Source organism: Oxyura jamaicensis, chromosome 3 (genome assembly GCF_011077185.1).
Source record: "Oxyura jamaicensis isolate SHBP4307 breed ruddy duck chromosome 3, BPBGC_Ojam_1.0, whole genome shotgun sequence".
Lineage (NCBI taxonomy): Eukaryota > Metazoa > Chordata > Aves > Anseriformes > Anatidae > Oxyura > Oxyura jamaicensis.
Genome location: NC_048895.1, coordinates 61764207 through 61781024, shown reverse-complemented (window position 1 = coordinate 61781024; position 16818 = coordinate 61764207). Strand labels below are relative to the sequence as shown.

At 35.6% G+C, this 16818-nt stretch overlaps 1 protein-coding gene across 6 annotated transcripts in view; it reads left to right on the top strand.

Moving 5' to 3' along the window:
• LAMA2 (laminin subunit alpha 2) overlaps positions 1–16818 on the top strand; it is a 390777-nt gene that overhangs the window by 291492 nt on the left and 82467 nt on the right. For all 6 annotated transcript variants that reach the window (XM_035321576.1, XM_035321577.1, XM_035321575.1 and 3 more), the window contains 5 exons: positions 3782–3924; positions 4464–4562; positions 9613–9724; positions 13327–13489; positions 16112–16322. In XM_035321576.1, coding sequence (XP_035177467.1) covers positions 3782–3924; positions 4464–4562; positions 9613–9724; positions 13327–13489; positions 16112–16322 — 728 coding nt within the window. The remainder of the gene's footprint in view (positions 1–3781; positions 3925–4463; positions 4563–9612; positions 9725–13326; positions 13490–16111; positions 16323–16818) is intronic.

Here is a 16818-nt window from a genome sequence, read left to right as displayed (position 1 = left end):
TGGGGGTCAAGAAAAAAAAAAAAAAAAAGGCAGTCAGTTTGGTTCTGCTGTATGAAATTAAAGAGGAGCAGGAATCGATCAAGCAGATCAAGATCAAGAGAGATCAATCAAGCAGTTATTTCATTTTTAGAAATTTTTCTTTAATTCAGTCTTGTGAAAAAAATGGACCTTCAGTCATGCTGCAGTCAACAAACTTACCTCTTTAAAAAAAAATTTCTTCATGACTGGAATAAGGAGAAAATTACACAGCCAGACACAGATGGATGGGATTCTTTTTATACCAGGTCTCAGACACTTAATTATAGTACTTCAAGTAGACTGGTACTTGCGAGGAGAGGGAGTTTTTCCCGGCTGCACCAAAGAAAAAGAGAGAGCTTCTAGCCACTGGTCCTCATAGAATCAAGATTTTCCCTCTAAAATAGGCAATAGCTACATGATCTCAGTCCTCCCAAATTCAGCATTAGGCAGAGATGCTGTCTTTTTCAGAGGCACATCTTGAAGAATCTGTGAAAAGAAGTATGTCCTAGCTCCCACACAGTCCTCAGTTCAGCAGGAGCTAGGAGCTTCTTATTTCAAGCCTTCACAGAGTGATCAGGAAAGGATAATGTGTGTAAAACCAGATCTATGAAGCATTGGCTTAGCTTCTGCTCTGTTGTGTGTCTAACGCGATCTGTGAGCCCACAGGGGACAGAGCCCACATGGGCTTAATCTTCCCATTGCACTCACTGGCCAACTGTGTTCCTCTGTCTGCGTGAGCTCAGTAAAGGACTGACACCCACACTTGACATGGAAGCTGATAAGTTATCAGTTGTTCTCCCGCCCCCCCCCCCCCCCCCCCCCTTTTTTTTTTTTAATTTGGTGTTTTATTTTTCTTGTTTTGTTTTCATTTAGTCCTATCACTACACTCTCTGACAGAGTCCCTCCCCAGCTTTTCTGCAGGCCCCCTTTAGGTACTGGAAGGCCACTGCAAGGTTTCCCCAGAGTCTTTTCCAGGCTGAACAGCCTCAGCTCCCTCAGCCTGTCTTCATAGGAGAGGTGCTCCAGCCCTCTGATCATCTTCATGGCCCTCCTATGGAATTATTTAAATATGTCCATGTCCTTCTTGTGCTGGGGGCCCCAGAACACAGTACTTCAGGTGGGGTCTCATAAGAGCAGAGCAGAAGGGGAGAATCACCTCATTGGATGTGCTTCTTTTGGTGCAGCCAAAAAGAACACAGGTACAGTTGGCTTGCTGGGCTGCAAGCACACATAAAAATTACCTAATCATTATGCAGTGTGTATCTTATGAGTTTCAACAGTAATAAATGTATTAAAGAAAAATCCTGTTAGATAACCACCCAACTGGAGGAACATATTGTGGCTCAGTTACTTGATTCCTTTATTGTACATTATCTTCTCCTTGTAAGACGGAATAAGTCCACAAAATTGCAGTGTCTGTTATTATTTGATCAATTATTTCTTTAAATAAAATTTATTTAGCATGCAAACTTTGGAGATGCTTCTCACAAGATGTAAGACAGAATCCTTTACAGGGCTTTCTGTGCATGGGAAAGTGTGGTGAAAATGGAAAACGCAATAACATCTATTAGCTGCTTGCTGCAATGTTGTAATATTGACTGCATGATTTGCCTCTACATGCTTGCATGATCTAAATTTAGTGCTGCATTACTTAATATTAGACACAAATTTATCCTGACAGTTTTATAGATAAAAAAAAAAAAAGAAAGAAAAAGAAAAATTTAGTCTCATAAAATATAATCATGCTCTTGAATTATTTGCCATAGCTCCAGTTAATTTCAGACTGTGTACTGGTGTAGCTTAGTCCTGTCTCATGTCCTCAGCCGTGGTCCTTGCTTGATATAGCTCCTCTCTTTTACCTGTTTATTTATACTGAATGTTCACAGCACACTTAACAGTTGTTTACTCATTGAAAATACTTCATGTCTTCATGAGCTTTTTTTTTATTTATTTATTGGTGTGAATTGAGTTTGTCTTTACCACATAACAATATTTTAGCATTTCATTACAAACTGCTTGGAGTATTTTTAGGATAAATAGATTTACCTTGTTTTATAAGTGAAAAGCATTGCACCAGAATATATATTTAAAAAAAAAAAAAAAAAAGGAAAAAGGAAAAAAACTTCAGCTCAAAGATCATTTTTTTGCACCCTGCAAAGTGCTTATCAGGTTACCTACCTTCTTGGCCAGATACAGAAGAGATGTTCATTATATAAAGTATTCAGTTTGCTATAAAATTTGCATTTCCTTTGGTTCTCTGGAACTTCTAAAAACAAACAAGAGCTGGGGTGGCATTTAGTTTATTTATTTATTTATTTCATGTAGAAACATAAACTGGAATGTATCATGCCCACACTTAATGACTACAGAGAAGTTCCAGTTCAGATTATGTAACAAAATACTGAGAAATAGAAGGAAGAAGTCTGCAAATGGAAGCAATGAAAGTGCAAAAGGAAGCCTTAAAATATCAGTATCAAGTGTTCTGCAGCCACTTTTTACTGCACTAATCCAGCATATATCTTGTCTCCTTTTCAATCATCACATGAGTTTCATGGTGTATTAAACTAGTATTCTTTATTCTTCCTTCCTCTGTATTTGACTCAAATTTTCACTAAATTGAACGACCAACCTAGAGAATAAGAAACAGATAATTGTGACTGAAAACTTTAAAGAATAGAAAAGATTTAATCTACATGAACAATAGACTTCAGAAAAAAAAAAAAAAATGTAATTCCCTGTTGAAAATTACTTACCGTCTTCAGCAAATAAATACATGTTATTCGGTATTTTTTTTAGCCATTGAGCTTCCTAGGAGCATTGCTGAGAGAAATAATTACATACTTAATATTTTAGGTACAACCCTCCATGTCTCTTAACATCACCAGAGAATTTGTTGTTTCACAGTTTGCTCCACCTCCTGAGACGTTGTTTTGCTTTGCCAGTCATATGTAGCATTTTTATGCATGGAAAGAGAAAGTCATTCCCACAACTGCTTTCTAAAGGATGAAGAATTTTCCTCTCTGTAGCATAAACTGTACAAGACTTTTAAGTTATGAGAATATCTTGTGATAGTTAATAGAAAGCAAAGGGGGGGGGGTGTGCAAACTCCTTTTGGCATAGATAGCACAAACCAGTATTTTTCATGCTAAAGAGTATTTTCAAGGAAGTAAACATACATGAAAAACTTATAAGCTGGTTAGTTGAAAGGAGGTAGGGAAAAACATTTCTTAAAGAAAACTATCAGTATTTTTACCTCGACTCTTCCTACTGTCTGCATTACAAGTTAAGCATGCTTGGCCATGTTGTCACTGACTGTAAAGTATGCAAATTGTAAGATTTCTGGAGTTCTTCTTATGTTCAAATCCATAAATGTACTGTAGATTTTAAAGTGCTCCTAGATTTTCCAAATTACCTGTCCACCTTTCTCAGACTTCCTCCAAATTGCTTGTCTAATGTAGGATTTTATATGGGCTAGTCTGTAATGGGCAACATTAATTTTTTTCTCTTTTTATGAGGTAAGCCTACCGGTTTTGCTCTTTTTGTTTTATATTATACTGTCCCATTACCAAGTCCCAAGCAATAACATCTTTCCTGTTCCCCAGGGCTGTCTCTGCTTCCTATTACACTGTGCTTTTGGGGTAAATTATCTGAAATGAGTATTACCTTACAAATAATTGTAGGTTATGCCATAAAATATTTCTAACTCAAACATATATCTTAAACGTTTATGAGAAATAAATCAGCTTTGCTGTTCTTCCCCCAGCTTGTGATGATGAATGTACAGGACTCCTTCTCAGTGACCTGGATCAGCTAAACCAGATGATCATGAGTGTTAACCTGAGTGGTCCACTGCCTGCTCCGTATAAATTGTTGCACGGTTTTGAGAACAGGACACAGGAATTAAAGGTAGGTATACATAAGCATAAAAAGATCATGTATTCACATACAATCATGCTCCAGCATAACAGTATTTGTCTGTCCAAAAATACAGCCATAACTAGGTTCAGAGAAGAATTTAGGATTTAAATATTTCAAACTTGGTTTTGTTACTAAATAGTTATTACAGATTACTTATTTTGGCTTATTTTAATATGTGAATCTTGCAGCAATAATTTGTTTGTGTACATGTATTTAAGGAATTATGCTGTAGAAACATAAAAAGTGATGTTTCATACAAATAAAATAGAGTTCATGCTAGCTGTCCAGAAAGCAGATACGCATTTTATACATGGTATGTTGCCTACCATACTTTTGGCTTTCCACTAACATATTTAAAGCTGTCAAGAGTCCTGAGGAAAATACATTGGATGGATGTGACAAAAGGGTCAATGACAAAGTGGAGTTGCATACAGTAATGAAAAGGATTTTTTTCCTGTTTCTTCTCTAAAATATTTGGAAGCACTGAGATACAGATTTTTGCTTTCACTCTACTCTTCCCCCAACAGCATTTGCTTTCACCTCAGCGTGCCCCAGAGAGACTTCTTCAGCTAGCACAGGAAAATCTGGATACATTGGTGACAGAAATGGATGAACTCCTGACAAGAGTAAGTCTGTGATCACGTTGGGGTCTATGGGCTTGGTTAAAGCTGTATAATGACAGAAATATCCTGAATATGAATTAAACATGAATGAATAGATGAATTATAACATGCTTCTCAGTTTCAGTATTTGAAACGGCAGCAAGTCCTCTATTAACCTATTTTTGTGGACCAATACATTGAGATATATTTTCTGTAAAACTTTATGATATAGGTGAGAGCTCATACATAGCACCCAAGAATGAGCTTATTTGGAAAATCTGAGACTAAAGGAAATAGAGGTCTTGATACAGCATTTATTAGCTTTCTCTTTACATCAGCTACAGGTAATAATTACAATCCCAACAGCAACCAAGCCATGCGATTACCACACAGTTGCTCACATGGCTGGAGTCCTTCTTTGACTGGCTAAGGCTTTTGGAAACCAGGCTGCCCGATCCCCTTCTTTTTCTTCTGAATGTTATTACGGTCTCTGATAAGGCTATCTGCTTTCTGCATCAACAACATTATCTCATACTCTGATTCAAATATTCTGAGTCTCAAAATAGTTCTCATTCTGTTTCTCTTGCAAGATGGTCTTCCACAATACAGGTAAACTAGCTTCACTCAGTTACTTACTGCCCAGCCAACTCAAGCCCATTGTAGGAATAGTTTTAATGTTTGGAGTCTTGTTTTCCATTTTTAGGTTATCTTCTGTGCTGGCTGGTTTCTTCAGGAGCTGTAGAGGAAATGGTAGCCTAGGTTGATGCACTAATTTTAAGGAAATTTTATAGCAAGCCAGTGAACGTCTCTGGTTTAGCAAATAACTTGTTGTCATTACGAGTCAATGAATGAAGTAATTGAAATGAGAACCGTATTTAAAGGGAGAATTCAAATATTGCAGAAGGTCTGTGTGTTTATTGTGCACTCTTTATTTCATTTATGAAGAAAGTGAGAGTTTTTTGGATTTCAATCGATGTGTGATTTACTCTTTTTATTATGAAAGTTTTATTTCAGTATAGACCTTTTTTGGTCAGAAATACATTGTCTAAGAAAATAATATAAATTGTGCCACCTAGTGGAGAAAAAGTAGGAAAATGGACCAGCCACGATAAAAATACAGCTGTCCCAAAGGCATTAATATAACAGACCAGCAAAACTCATGTTCATGAGTAGGTGCTTCCCTACATTGAAATAATGAAACAAGCAAACACTGATTGCTGTAGGGATGATATATACACCTGAGAGAATTTACCTACCCCCCGCCCCCCCCCATGGTTTTAGCATCCTATCTTAAAATCGTTCATGCTTTGCGTAACCTAAATATCAAAGAAATTGGTTTGTTTGTGTGCATTATATTCAATTTTGAAGAATTCCATGAACCTTTGAGTGGATAAGAAAGCATCTGTATCGTATGTATATATGCACACTCATACATGTATTTATGTATATATATACCTCCACACACATGCATACATACATGTATGTGTATGTACGTGGGCATAAAGAAAGACTGCTAAGTCTAGGCAGGTTTTTAACTCATGAGAGCCCTACAGGCAAGGAAAATTATATTTCTCGTATTAATATTTTTAAATCTTAAGCTAATAATTTTTTCCTTCACAAAGTTGTTCTTTTTAATATCCTTTTCCAGTTACCACCTACACCCCCTGCTTAATACAACCAAAATTAAATAAATTTCAACCCCTCATGGAGATTACCTAAAATATGTTGCAAATTCTGAATTTCTGTGGACTAGTCTTTGTGGACTAGGGAAAACATTGAGGATGTGATCTTAGGGAGTTCAGTGTGGTAGACAGATTAACACCACTTCCATTTCTGCAGTTTTCCCTTGTTGCAATGAGTAAGTTGTCTTATGAATTCCATTTTTTCTTATGGAGAATAGTTAATTGGATTGGACTTTGGTTTTTATTTTGAGGACTATCAAAGGGTGCTAAGTCCTACCCTTCTCTTTCAATATTTGTAAATAGGATCAATGTACCAAAAAGAAGAGTGGTTCCTGATGTAGCACATTAAAGTCTCATTTTTATATGAAGATACAGCTGAATGCCACGTAACAGCTAGTAGTTGCTGCACATGGTATGACTATAACTAGCAAACATTCTGTACAAATCAAATTTGCAGGCTCACTAGACTTTTCCAAGTGAAACCAGTAGTGATAAGGATAAAGGCTGATGAAGATTAGTGAAGACACTTTCTTCCATGAAGAAAAATTTCTACACATTTTAAGACAAAATGTAGAAGACAACAGCTTTTTCTCACTACAAAACTTTTCAACCAGTCATCTCTTCCATTGGTGCAGCTCTCCTTTTTCATTTATTTTTCCCATCATATTCTTTGTTTCATTCACTGCCAAATTGTACTACACATTCTCTACAAGAAGATCATCTTCTCTTGCTCTAGCACTGATTACATTCTTACATACTTGCCTATGCATTTCTACATCAACCACCTGAGGCAGACTTCAGACTTCTCACATCCTACCAGTTCACTACTTTAGTCAAATACACCTTCTCCCTTCTAACAGGGTATCTTCAGAGACTTCAGGAAAGTCAGGGATCAGAATCACTTCCTTTTAATTGAAATACTTCTTTTGACTATGTAGACTTCTTCATTTCTCCCATACCATTGAATTTCTTGAGCTCATAAATTTGTGGAAGTAGCTGGCAATAGTTCGAAGCATTTGGAGGGTGATCCAAAACCTACTATCTATACAGTGAGATCTGAGTTTGCCTTCCTTCTGTGGTCTGCAGCTCTGTGGTCTCAACTAGTTGTTTTACCAGATTTCCACGATGGAGATCTCCTTTATGCCAACAGGTCTCACTTGTGTCCATACTTCTCAAAAATTCATTCCAAACTCTTGCTCTGGACTCAGTCTGCCTGACTTTTATTCCTCCCCCAGAAAAAGATTGTTGTGCCTCTTAAAACTTAAACTGTTAGCAGTAGCTGAAGTCTGACTTTATGGAAATGATGAACTGTAGTAAACTGAATATGTAGCAAATGAGTAGGACTTTATTAACAAATGGAAACATTTAATTATCCGTAGAATGGCTAGGTACAATGTGAAAGATACTTGCCATTTAATATGGTTTATGGAGTTAATGCTAGACCAGAAAATGAAGTGAAAGGTTATTTTTCAGCAAAGCAAATTATGGCAAAATACAGAAAGCAGACAGTAGTACTGGATGGGATTTAAGTACTAAAGAGAACTGTCACAGAGAGAAAATGGAAACAGTTTGATGGCAGATTAATGTGTATGAAAATTTAGTGCCTGCCATTCAGTCATAAATACTGAAAGCTTGAAGTGGCCAATTGGAATTAATATGAATGTGGAAAAAGTAATCAAAATGAGAAAAGTCTATGAAGTTATAGAACACCATTTGTAGTAAAGGACTTAGAAATATTGTAGAATATAATAAAAGTGAATGGGAAAATTCTAGGAAAATATAAGACAAAGAATTAAAGGCTCATTGTGGAGGATAGGACAATAAATAATAAGGTAGTTCTCAATTACATGAAGAATGAAATGACATCAGAGATGCCAAGCTGGATTAGAGCAGTGGTCCATCAAGACCATTCCGTATTTTTGCCTTTTTCCTATCCCAATTGCCTTTTACAACTCAGTATGACAATATTTTAGGTCTATATCCAGACAGGTAAAGGAGTTTTGTAGATCTTAGCAGAAGTAACCAATAACATGATTAAAGCTGTATAAATATGAAAAGGCATGTTTTTCAACTGATACATGGATAAAAATACAGCCATCTCCCCCCAGTCTAATATAGGTTGCTAGTTCTTCCTCTCTCTTTCTATTTACCTCAAGCATTTACATATAAATTATTCACATGGTAACCACTCTGAAGTAGACCAAAATTGTAAGTGGTATGATAGGGGATTTCATTTCAGGAATCCAGCTGTCCTGATGTATCTTGAAAGCTTCCATGTAGAAGCTAATCAGGCAATGTGTTAAATGTGATACTATTTCTCTTTTACTATTAATGAAATAGATTTCTGGTAACAGAAAATGGTCTGTACAGCTCAAGTGAGAGAAGCTCATTTTGAATTTTTGACCTCCTAGCCATTTCCCAGAGAGTGGGAAGGTCATAATGCTCTGCTTATAGGTGTTTCTTGGGAGTGCATTCTGGACAGTCAGAACCCAAACACTGGTGGATTGTTGTTGCTCATGCTGGTGGTTTGTTTTGTTGTATTTTTTGTTTGTTTGTTTTACTTTTTTTTTCTTTATCATATAGCTTGACAAGCTGTGTTGCTTAAAGTGGTTTCTGTATAATAAAAGATGATTTGGTAAATAGGAATCTTGAGAGCTAAGTAGAAAGTATTAAGATGATTCCTCTCCTCAACATGTTTTCCATTATGCAGCAGATGTCTGTCTTCATCTTGCTTCATGCTGCTTCTGTGATTCAGTAAAATTATAAAGCCTTTAGTTACACAAAGCTAAAATTTTACTGAGCACCCCAATATGTTATAAACAAACCACTTCAAACGTTAAAGCTGAACAAATCTATTTCACTTTTTCCCCCTCTCTTTTCTCTTTCTTGGTTTCATTAATGTATAGATTTTAAATTGTTCATGCTTGTTGGCATGGGTCGTCTCTTTGAGAGCACCTCAGGGGAAGAAGCAAGGAGGTCATGATATCTGCTGCACTTTGTCAATCGTAAAATGCACAACTGTGAAATTACAGGAAGTATCTGCTGAAGAGTCTCTTAAAAGGTTCTGAACAACGTTTCTTTAAGCAAATTCAGTGAATTTCATCCTGTCTCTCTTTGTGTGCTGTTGCATACAACTAGAGTTTCTAAGAAACTAGAGTTTCTAAGAACCTAAAGCCTTCCAATTTCCTTTAGAAGGAAAAGGTAATAAAATTTAATTGTGTATTTGAACAGAACGTGTCATTTCTCATGCATCTGATCAATAATTCATTGATTGTCTTTTGCCTGAGGAAGGTTTTGAACATTAATTCAGCCAGTGCATAGAGCTCTATATATTGCATAGAGCAGCCTTGTCCTGTTTATTAATTATACTTTTCCTGAATTTGGTTCACTAGGCTACCAAGGTGACAGCAGATGGTGAGCAAACGAGGCAGGATGCTGAGAGGACTAATGACAGAGCAAAATCTCTTGGACAGTTCGTGAAAGGCATTCTCCAAGCTGCTGAAGGTACTGGAAAAATAAAAATGTGCCAATTGTTTCTCAGGAAAACTGAATGATGGTGGGGAAGAGGGCCTGAAACACAGTGAGGAAGAGAGTTTGTCCACTGAGAAGTGTCACGTGATTGAAATGGTGCATTAAGAAACAACAGTTTCTTATGAACACAGACAAGCAGAATATTGGTTATGTTCCTTCAGGATTTTGCCAGTTATTTGGGGAAAAACTACTAGAATAAAGTGATTAACAGGGCTTAGCTTTTGTTTTTTTTTCAAAGTTAAAACCATGTATTGGTAAAAAGCTTGATGTAATTTTAGTACTGGTACAGTAAGACTTCATCTTAATTCCTAAAAATTACTTCAAAGATACATTACTACCTGCCATTAATGAACATCTGCTGCCTGGAAATTGTAAGTTACTCCTATCCCTACCTAAGTAGTGACATAGAGCCAACTCTCTTCCACAAGGTGATTCTCTGCACTTACAAAAAACAGTAAAAACTTATGAGCAAAAGTAATGTAGATGGCTTTGAGAAGCTCTGGTGGTTTTAAAGAAGTAGAACCTAAATACTGTATGAACCTATTAAATTAGATTATGGTGGAAAAATATGAAAATGATTGGCAATCACAGTCATTTTTTTATTATTATTTTTATTTTTATTTGAAAAATACTGATCTGTTCGTTCTTCAAAACTCCCAATACAGTACTAACTTCAGTAGAGATATGCTTCTAAATATCAATTTTTTTGAAAGGGGAAGCTTCCAATTCTAAGTACTATAAAATACATTTTACATTGCCTCTCATGTACCACATCCCAGTACATGCCCTGTAATTGAATCAACCAGCAGTTTAAGGTATCCCTAGAATGTACAACTTTGGAATGAAATAAATGTCAGAAAAGTGACATGAAAAAGTAAGCAAGTTTTCAACAAGGTTTTTAAATAAAATACCAGGTTCTTCATATTTCAGTACAGAACCGAATTTGAGAAGCTGATGATGAATTAAGGATGACAAGGGCTAAACTTGTTTTGTTTGTTTTTTTGCACAGTTTTTGTCCAATGTTTATAACCCATACAAAAGTTTCCTGAAGCAGGCTTAGCAATAGGAAGTATAGAGTTAGAAGATGTTGAGAGGTGAAACAAATGTATGCACTTAGAAACAGAAAAAGACTTTAAAATCAATGTGTTTGCCTAGTGGCCAAATCAACATTTTAAGGATAGATTATATATAGGATTTGATATAGGATGTGAGCATAAGGACTGAAAGATACCTCCCGGGTTACTGCCTCCACTCCCTGGCTATCATAAACTTTCTAATATGCATTTTCAAAGTAGTTCCCACATATTCACCCTCTGAATAGAAGAGAGTTTCAGACCTCTTTTGATAACTACAAGCCTTCTAAAAACCTTCTATCTAAAAATATTAATGTTTAGTTTATCATCATGTGTTCTGCCTTACTCTTTGTTGCAAATAGTTTTTTCTCTTCCTAGTGCTTCTCCTCCTTCCTCCACCCGCAACTATATTCATAGTCAGGAATTGTATTCTCCTTCAGTCTATTTTTTTTATCCTTGTTTTCAAAGAGGCTTAAGTCTTTTCTTATACAGAAGTTCTCCCACATTTCCTGCTCACCTTCACAGAATATCTCAGTTCAAAATTAGGTTCATCTTTCCTTAGCACAGGTAATCAGCATTGAAATGAGGTTCCTACAATGCTTTTCACTTTAATAGCAGTGACACCTGCCTATTTCAGCTAACACTCCAGGACAGTGTTTCCTTTTTTATAACAGCTGGGTGCCATTAGAAACTTCATAATATAACAATGTTTTTCTCATTCATACCTTCTATCCAGCTGACAAAGCCTGAGCTTACAGCTGAAATTTCTGTTGTTTTTTATTTACTTTTTTTCTTTCTTCCTTTTTTTTTTTTTTTTTTTGGTTTGGGGGGTTGGAGGGGAGAGGATCGTTACTGAAAATATTCAACTGGATTTGCTATTAAACCATCTATTCTGACCTGTGCTACCTTTTGGTGGAGGGAGGAGCAAAGACAACATTAATTTTCTCCACATCCTCTTTCCAATTGCTTCCAAAACACGTTCTCAGGCATTTGTGGAGTTTCCCTTTCTTCAAAACAGGCACTACGCTTGCTGGCCTTGGTCGAACTTACCGTTAATGAATTTGCAATGTCACGCACCAGATCTTTCATGTTTCTAGAATGGCAGTTCAAGACCATTGTCTTTCAAAAACTGAGGATAAACTTTTGCTTTATTTTGGAGCCATTTCTAGATTATTTTAAAATTATTTTAATACTTTTTTATGAGATGAGGAGTATAGAGGGGAAAGATAAAGCTCTGTATAAATTTTCCTGAAACTAATAAAAGCTGAAATAACATGTCCATTTTCTCTTTTGAGGTAGATATTCAGGGAAGCTAAACTACTATTTATTTATTCGAGATTTTAAAAAGTGAATATATAGCTATTCCTGGCCAGAGGTAACTCAGTAATGATATGTGACATAGTGAATTACAAGCAAGCCATGACCCTTTTAAGTGAACTGTAGTCTTGTTTCAGTCCTCACTACCCCACACATAACCACTCTTAAAGATTCAAGTCCCGGTTCTCACCAGCAAACTGAAAACATTTAATTAAAGTTTTCTTCTTCATCATTTGCTCTAAACCCACACAATGTGTGGATGAAATTGTCATTTATTTGATTTTTGGAAGACAGTTTATGATTTCTTCAATTAAGGACTTAAGATATTCGGAAGTACACATGCAACCAGGAACTGTTATTTCAGAGAAATTAGTTATTGGGAAGCCTACTGACTATAGAAAGGCAGCAGTACTTTTTATAATTGCAAACATAACTGATTATCATAAATCACCTACTTGCTTCTGAAAGTCTTATATCTTATAGTGTGCTATGGTAGAAAGATTTTAGTAGGTCCTTGAATATGATACCATGTGTACAGTTTTATCAGTTATGAATAATTTGGGTATTCCAAACACATATCTTACATTGTATCCCCATGTATTCCAGCCCTCCAACTCTTTTTGTTCATTTCTGTGTATCTGCTTCTAAACACGAGCTCTCTATGTGTGTCTTTCATTACTCTTCTCTCCCTCTCTTTACCAAATTTCCCAATCATTTATTCTTCCTAGGATTGCTAAATCTGAATACTACAAATGAAATATTTTGAAGTACTTCAAAAGTAATTTAAAATCTAATTTTCATTGCTTGTACTGCTTTTGCTTTATTTCTGTGAGCAGTATCCCAGATTATTTTCCGCTGTTTCGAAGATTCAGTGCAAATTCTTTTTTTCAGAGGAAGGAAGAGGGGAGCAATATATTTTATCAATATATTTTATACTGGATATAAAGACTTCTTCATTGTAGTTATTGTGCTTAAGAGAGAGCTACTCTAAAGGTTTTGATGAGACATATAACATTTTCTCATTTGTTACTGATCATAGGATTAACTATCCTTTATATTTCACAGCAGGAATAACCAGTGCAAATTGCATTTGACTTGCTGATAGAGTTGACATGCAGATACTTAAAAGTTCTCTATTCTTTTTGCTTCCTAACCCACTACATATAAATTTTCCCCCCCCTGCAGCTGTAAGTGAAGATGCTGTAAGACTGAATGAGACACTCAGAACCCCAGACAAGACCTTGGAGAAGAGTCTCCCAGAACTGCAGAGCGAGGCCGAAAGAATGGTCACAGAACTGAGAAGTAGAAACCTACTTTTGCAAGAAAGAATAGCTCAAGATGAGCTAAAGTGAGTAGAGAGAGTCTTCAACCTCCTGATGATAATATCTGACTCTTATAATTGTCATCCGTTCCTACCAGGTTTTCAAGCAGGGTCTTACAGATATGTGAAGAAAAACAGTCTAATATTTCACATCTATTAGTTTAGCATTAGCATTTTTGTAAATGCTTACATGCGTGGAAACCAGTCCCTAGGAAATTACTTCTCTGCTCCACAGGTGTCAGTAATGTTTCTAATCAAATTCCAAGCAATTTTTCACAGTTTGTATTTAGCTTCTACTTCAGACCTGGTAAAGGATTTTAGTACCAAGACACTTGTCTGGAAGCTTGTTATTTTATCTGGGGGAAAAAAAATAATAATAATTGTTCTAATAGAAATGTAGTCTGTTTGCAAAGGTTGTCCAGTACCACAGACATTCAAAAGGATGTATTGTATCACACACAGAATAGTATAGATCGGGATATTCCAGCTTCCTGACAAGATTCAGAATCCCAGCATTTAGGTATCTTTAAATATAAAAAATAGGTATTTTTATATAATTATTGCCAGCTCTTTATAAAGCACTTTGCAAAATACTGGAAACTTATCTAAACTAGAAAAATACTTGGCTTGAAGTTAAAATTCTGGTAGTCTGTTCTGCATCAGTTAGACCAGGTATATTCGTAGAGCTAGGCATTGCTTAGCAGGCCATCCAAATGAACGTGGTCCACTGAAGTTGTGAAGAGTGTCTCAGAAAACTGGGATAAAAATGTTCAGGACTAAAAACGTTAATTATCAGGTACATATATCTTGTAGGGGAGTCATAAATAGAATACAATTTTAGGTAAGTATTCCAATCTGTATAAAATCAGATTTTCACTGCCAATCTTACACTTTGTAAAATGGATCTTTTTTCTGAAAATCCTACCAGTACAGTATTTCTGCCACACTTCTGACATTTCCACTTTCTGTTCTCTTGAGAAAGGGTAAACTGAAAATGTGTTCTTCACCAATGTTTTATTGCTTTTACTTGTGCTTCCGCTGAGTCTCTTATATTCTTTCTCTACAGAAATAAATCAGGAACAAGTAGGGCTGAGAAAAATTTAGCCAAAACTTTGAAAATGATGCCTGCAATTTTAAGGCAGGATGAGGGGAAACCCTTTCAAATAAGGCAGTTTTAGTCCTTGAATGCTACAGCCAACATGAAACTGTCAGGCTAGCTTAAAATCAGTCCAATAGCTAGAGAAGGAAATGCAGTGAGGTTTTTTGAGAGAGAGACATTCTCTCTCTCTAACTATTCTTCCTGAAGTACACAAAATGAATATTTTCATTTCCTGATAAAGGAATGCATTTTATACTAAGAAATACATGAATATACTTACTGACTTAAAGTTGCATGGCAGGGATAGGATTATATATAGGGATAGGATTACCTCTTCATAGACAGTTGTTGATATCCAAGGTATTTTAATAGGGAACTTTCAAGGCAAGTAGGAAAGATCACTAGATAGTGTTTTCTGAAACTCTTTTAAAAAGTACTGCCTCGTAAAGAAAAATGACTTGATACTGCTTAAATAATGTAGTAAGATAGGATGTGTTCCTTAAGGAAAAAAATGATAAAGAATTTTAAACATTCTTTAAAAAATGTGTGTGCAGGTGTGTACATGCATGCCTGTGTGTCGACATTCACATGTACTGTTTGCAGACTCAACTATTTATTTATTTATTTTTACATTTCTACAAGTCTCTTGATTAGTTTAAAGTAGTTAATCATCTTTACTCTTTGTTGAGATGTAAATTGGCAGCGATTGTATTCAGCTAATTTTCAGGATTTGGTCCACGTTAAATAAGGAAACAAATGAAGTAAAGGCTTCTTGCTGATGGCAAAACTCCTCTTCTGTCTCCAGCTTTTTCACTCATTTATTTTCATTCAAGTTTTCCAAATCAAGTCTGAATGACATGATATCATGAAGCAGAGAAGTGTCACGGCATGGAAACTCCAGTACTCCTGTCCTTTAAAACTGGGTGCAGCAACTCTCTGGTGATTAAGAAATCTTGTTTCCCTTGCCAAAAACAAGCACTTGTGAACTTTCTATTTCTTTGCTGCCAAAGTCCACTAAAAATATCCGAGAATTTATTTTAGGTAAGCAAAATACTTTGGCTACGGGAAGTCATAAATCCAAGGATCCTGGGCGTTGTTTATGTCACAGGAAAGTATTTATGATTTTTGACCACAGAGCAGTTTGTCTGCTCCAAGACAGCTTGAAATCAGGTATATCTATCTTCTCTCCCCTCTGTTCAAGGTGCTACAACACTTTGTGTCACATACTGTATTAATGTGTCTGTAAGAAATTTTTTTGACAAGTTGAAATGTTTCAGAAAAACTTGCTTTACTATCAAATGTCAAGATGTCAACTTACCAAAAAAAAAAAAAAAAAAAAAAAAAAAAAAAAAAAACCTAAGTGGGATTTTAAATGTTCTTTAAAAAAAGACCTAAGTGTAATCATTGTTCTATTTTATTAAGCATTTGTTCTCTTGAAAGTTACTTTGCTATTTAACTTAAAGTCCATATCATTTGCATGATATTAAGAATATTCTCATGGGTGTAGAGAATATTTATCAATTACCTTCATGGATGGTGATATGTTGCAGGAATGCAGAAGATCTTTTGCATAAAGTGAATAAATTATTTGGAGAACCCAGTGAGAAAAATGAAGATCTCAAAAATGAAGTCCGGGACAAGCTAGCAAACTACCACACCAAAGTTGATGATGCACGAGATCTGCTAAGAGAAGCTACGAGTAAAATTAGAGAGGCTAATCGTTTATCTGCAGTCAACCAAAAAAACATGACCATGGTAGAGGTGAGTGCTGACAAGTTGCTTGATTAACTTAAAAAGTTTGAAACTTTGCACAAACACTTTGTAACTATTAAATCTTGAAACAAAAAATAAAAGCAAAACAAAAATATTATTCAAATAGAACTAAATCTGAGATAATTAAAAGCAAATGTTTTTCTCAGAATTAGAACATGCATTGGCTTGTAAAAGGAGAATTGCTTCACAGCTTTCTTTACCAAAGTACTACTGACTGCTTTTAAACATTAAGTGGAGGGTGCCATTGGATTCATTATTCTGGGGGAGGATAAATTCATCCTGGTATAAGTAGTTATGCAAAATTCAAATCCTGTGCTCAAGATTTAAATAAAGTTCAGTTAAAATCTTTGTCATGTATTTGCTCCTGGAAAGCTTGCACTTTGATCTCTCTCTCCAACCCCTGGGAAGAAGACTGAAGGGGATATGTGGATATTACAGAGTAATAAATCAAACTCTATCCTCTGTAGTTAGTAGTTGTTATTAA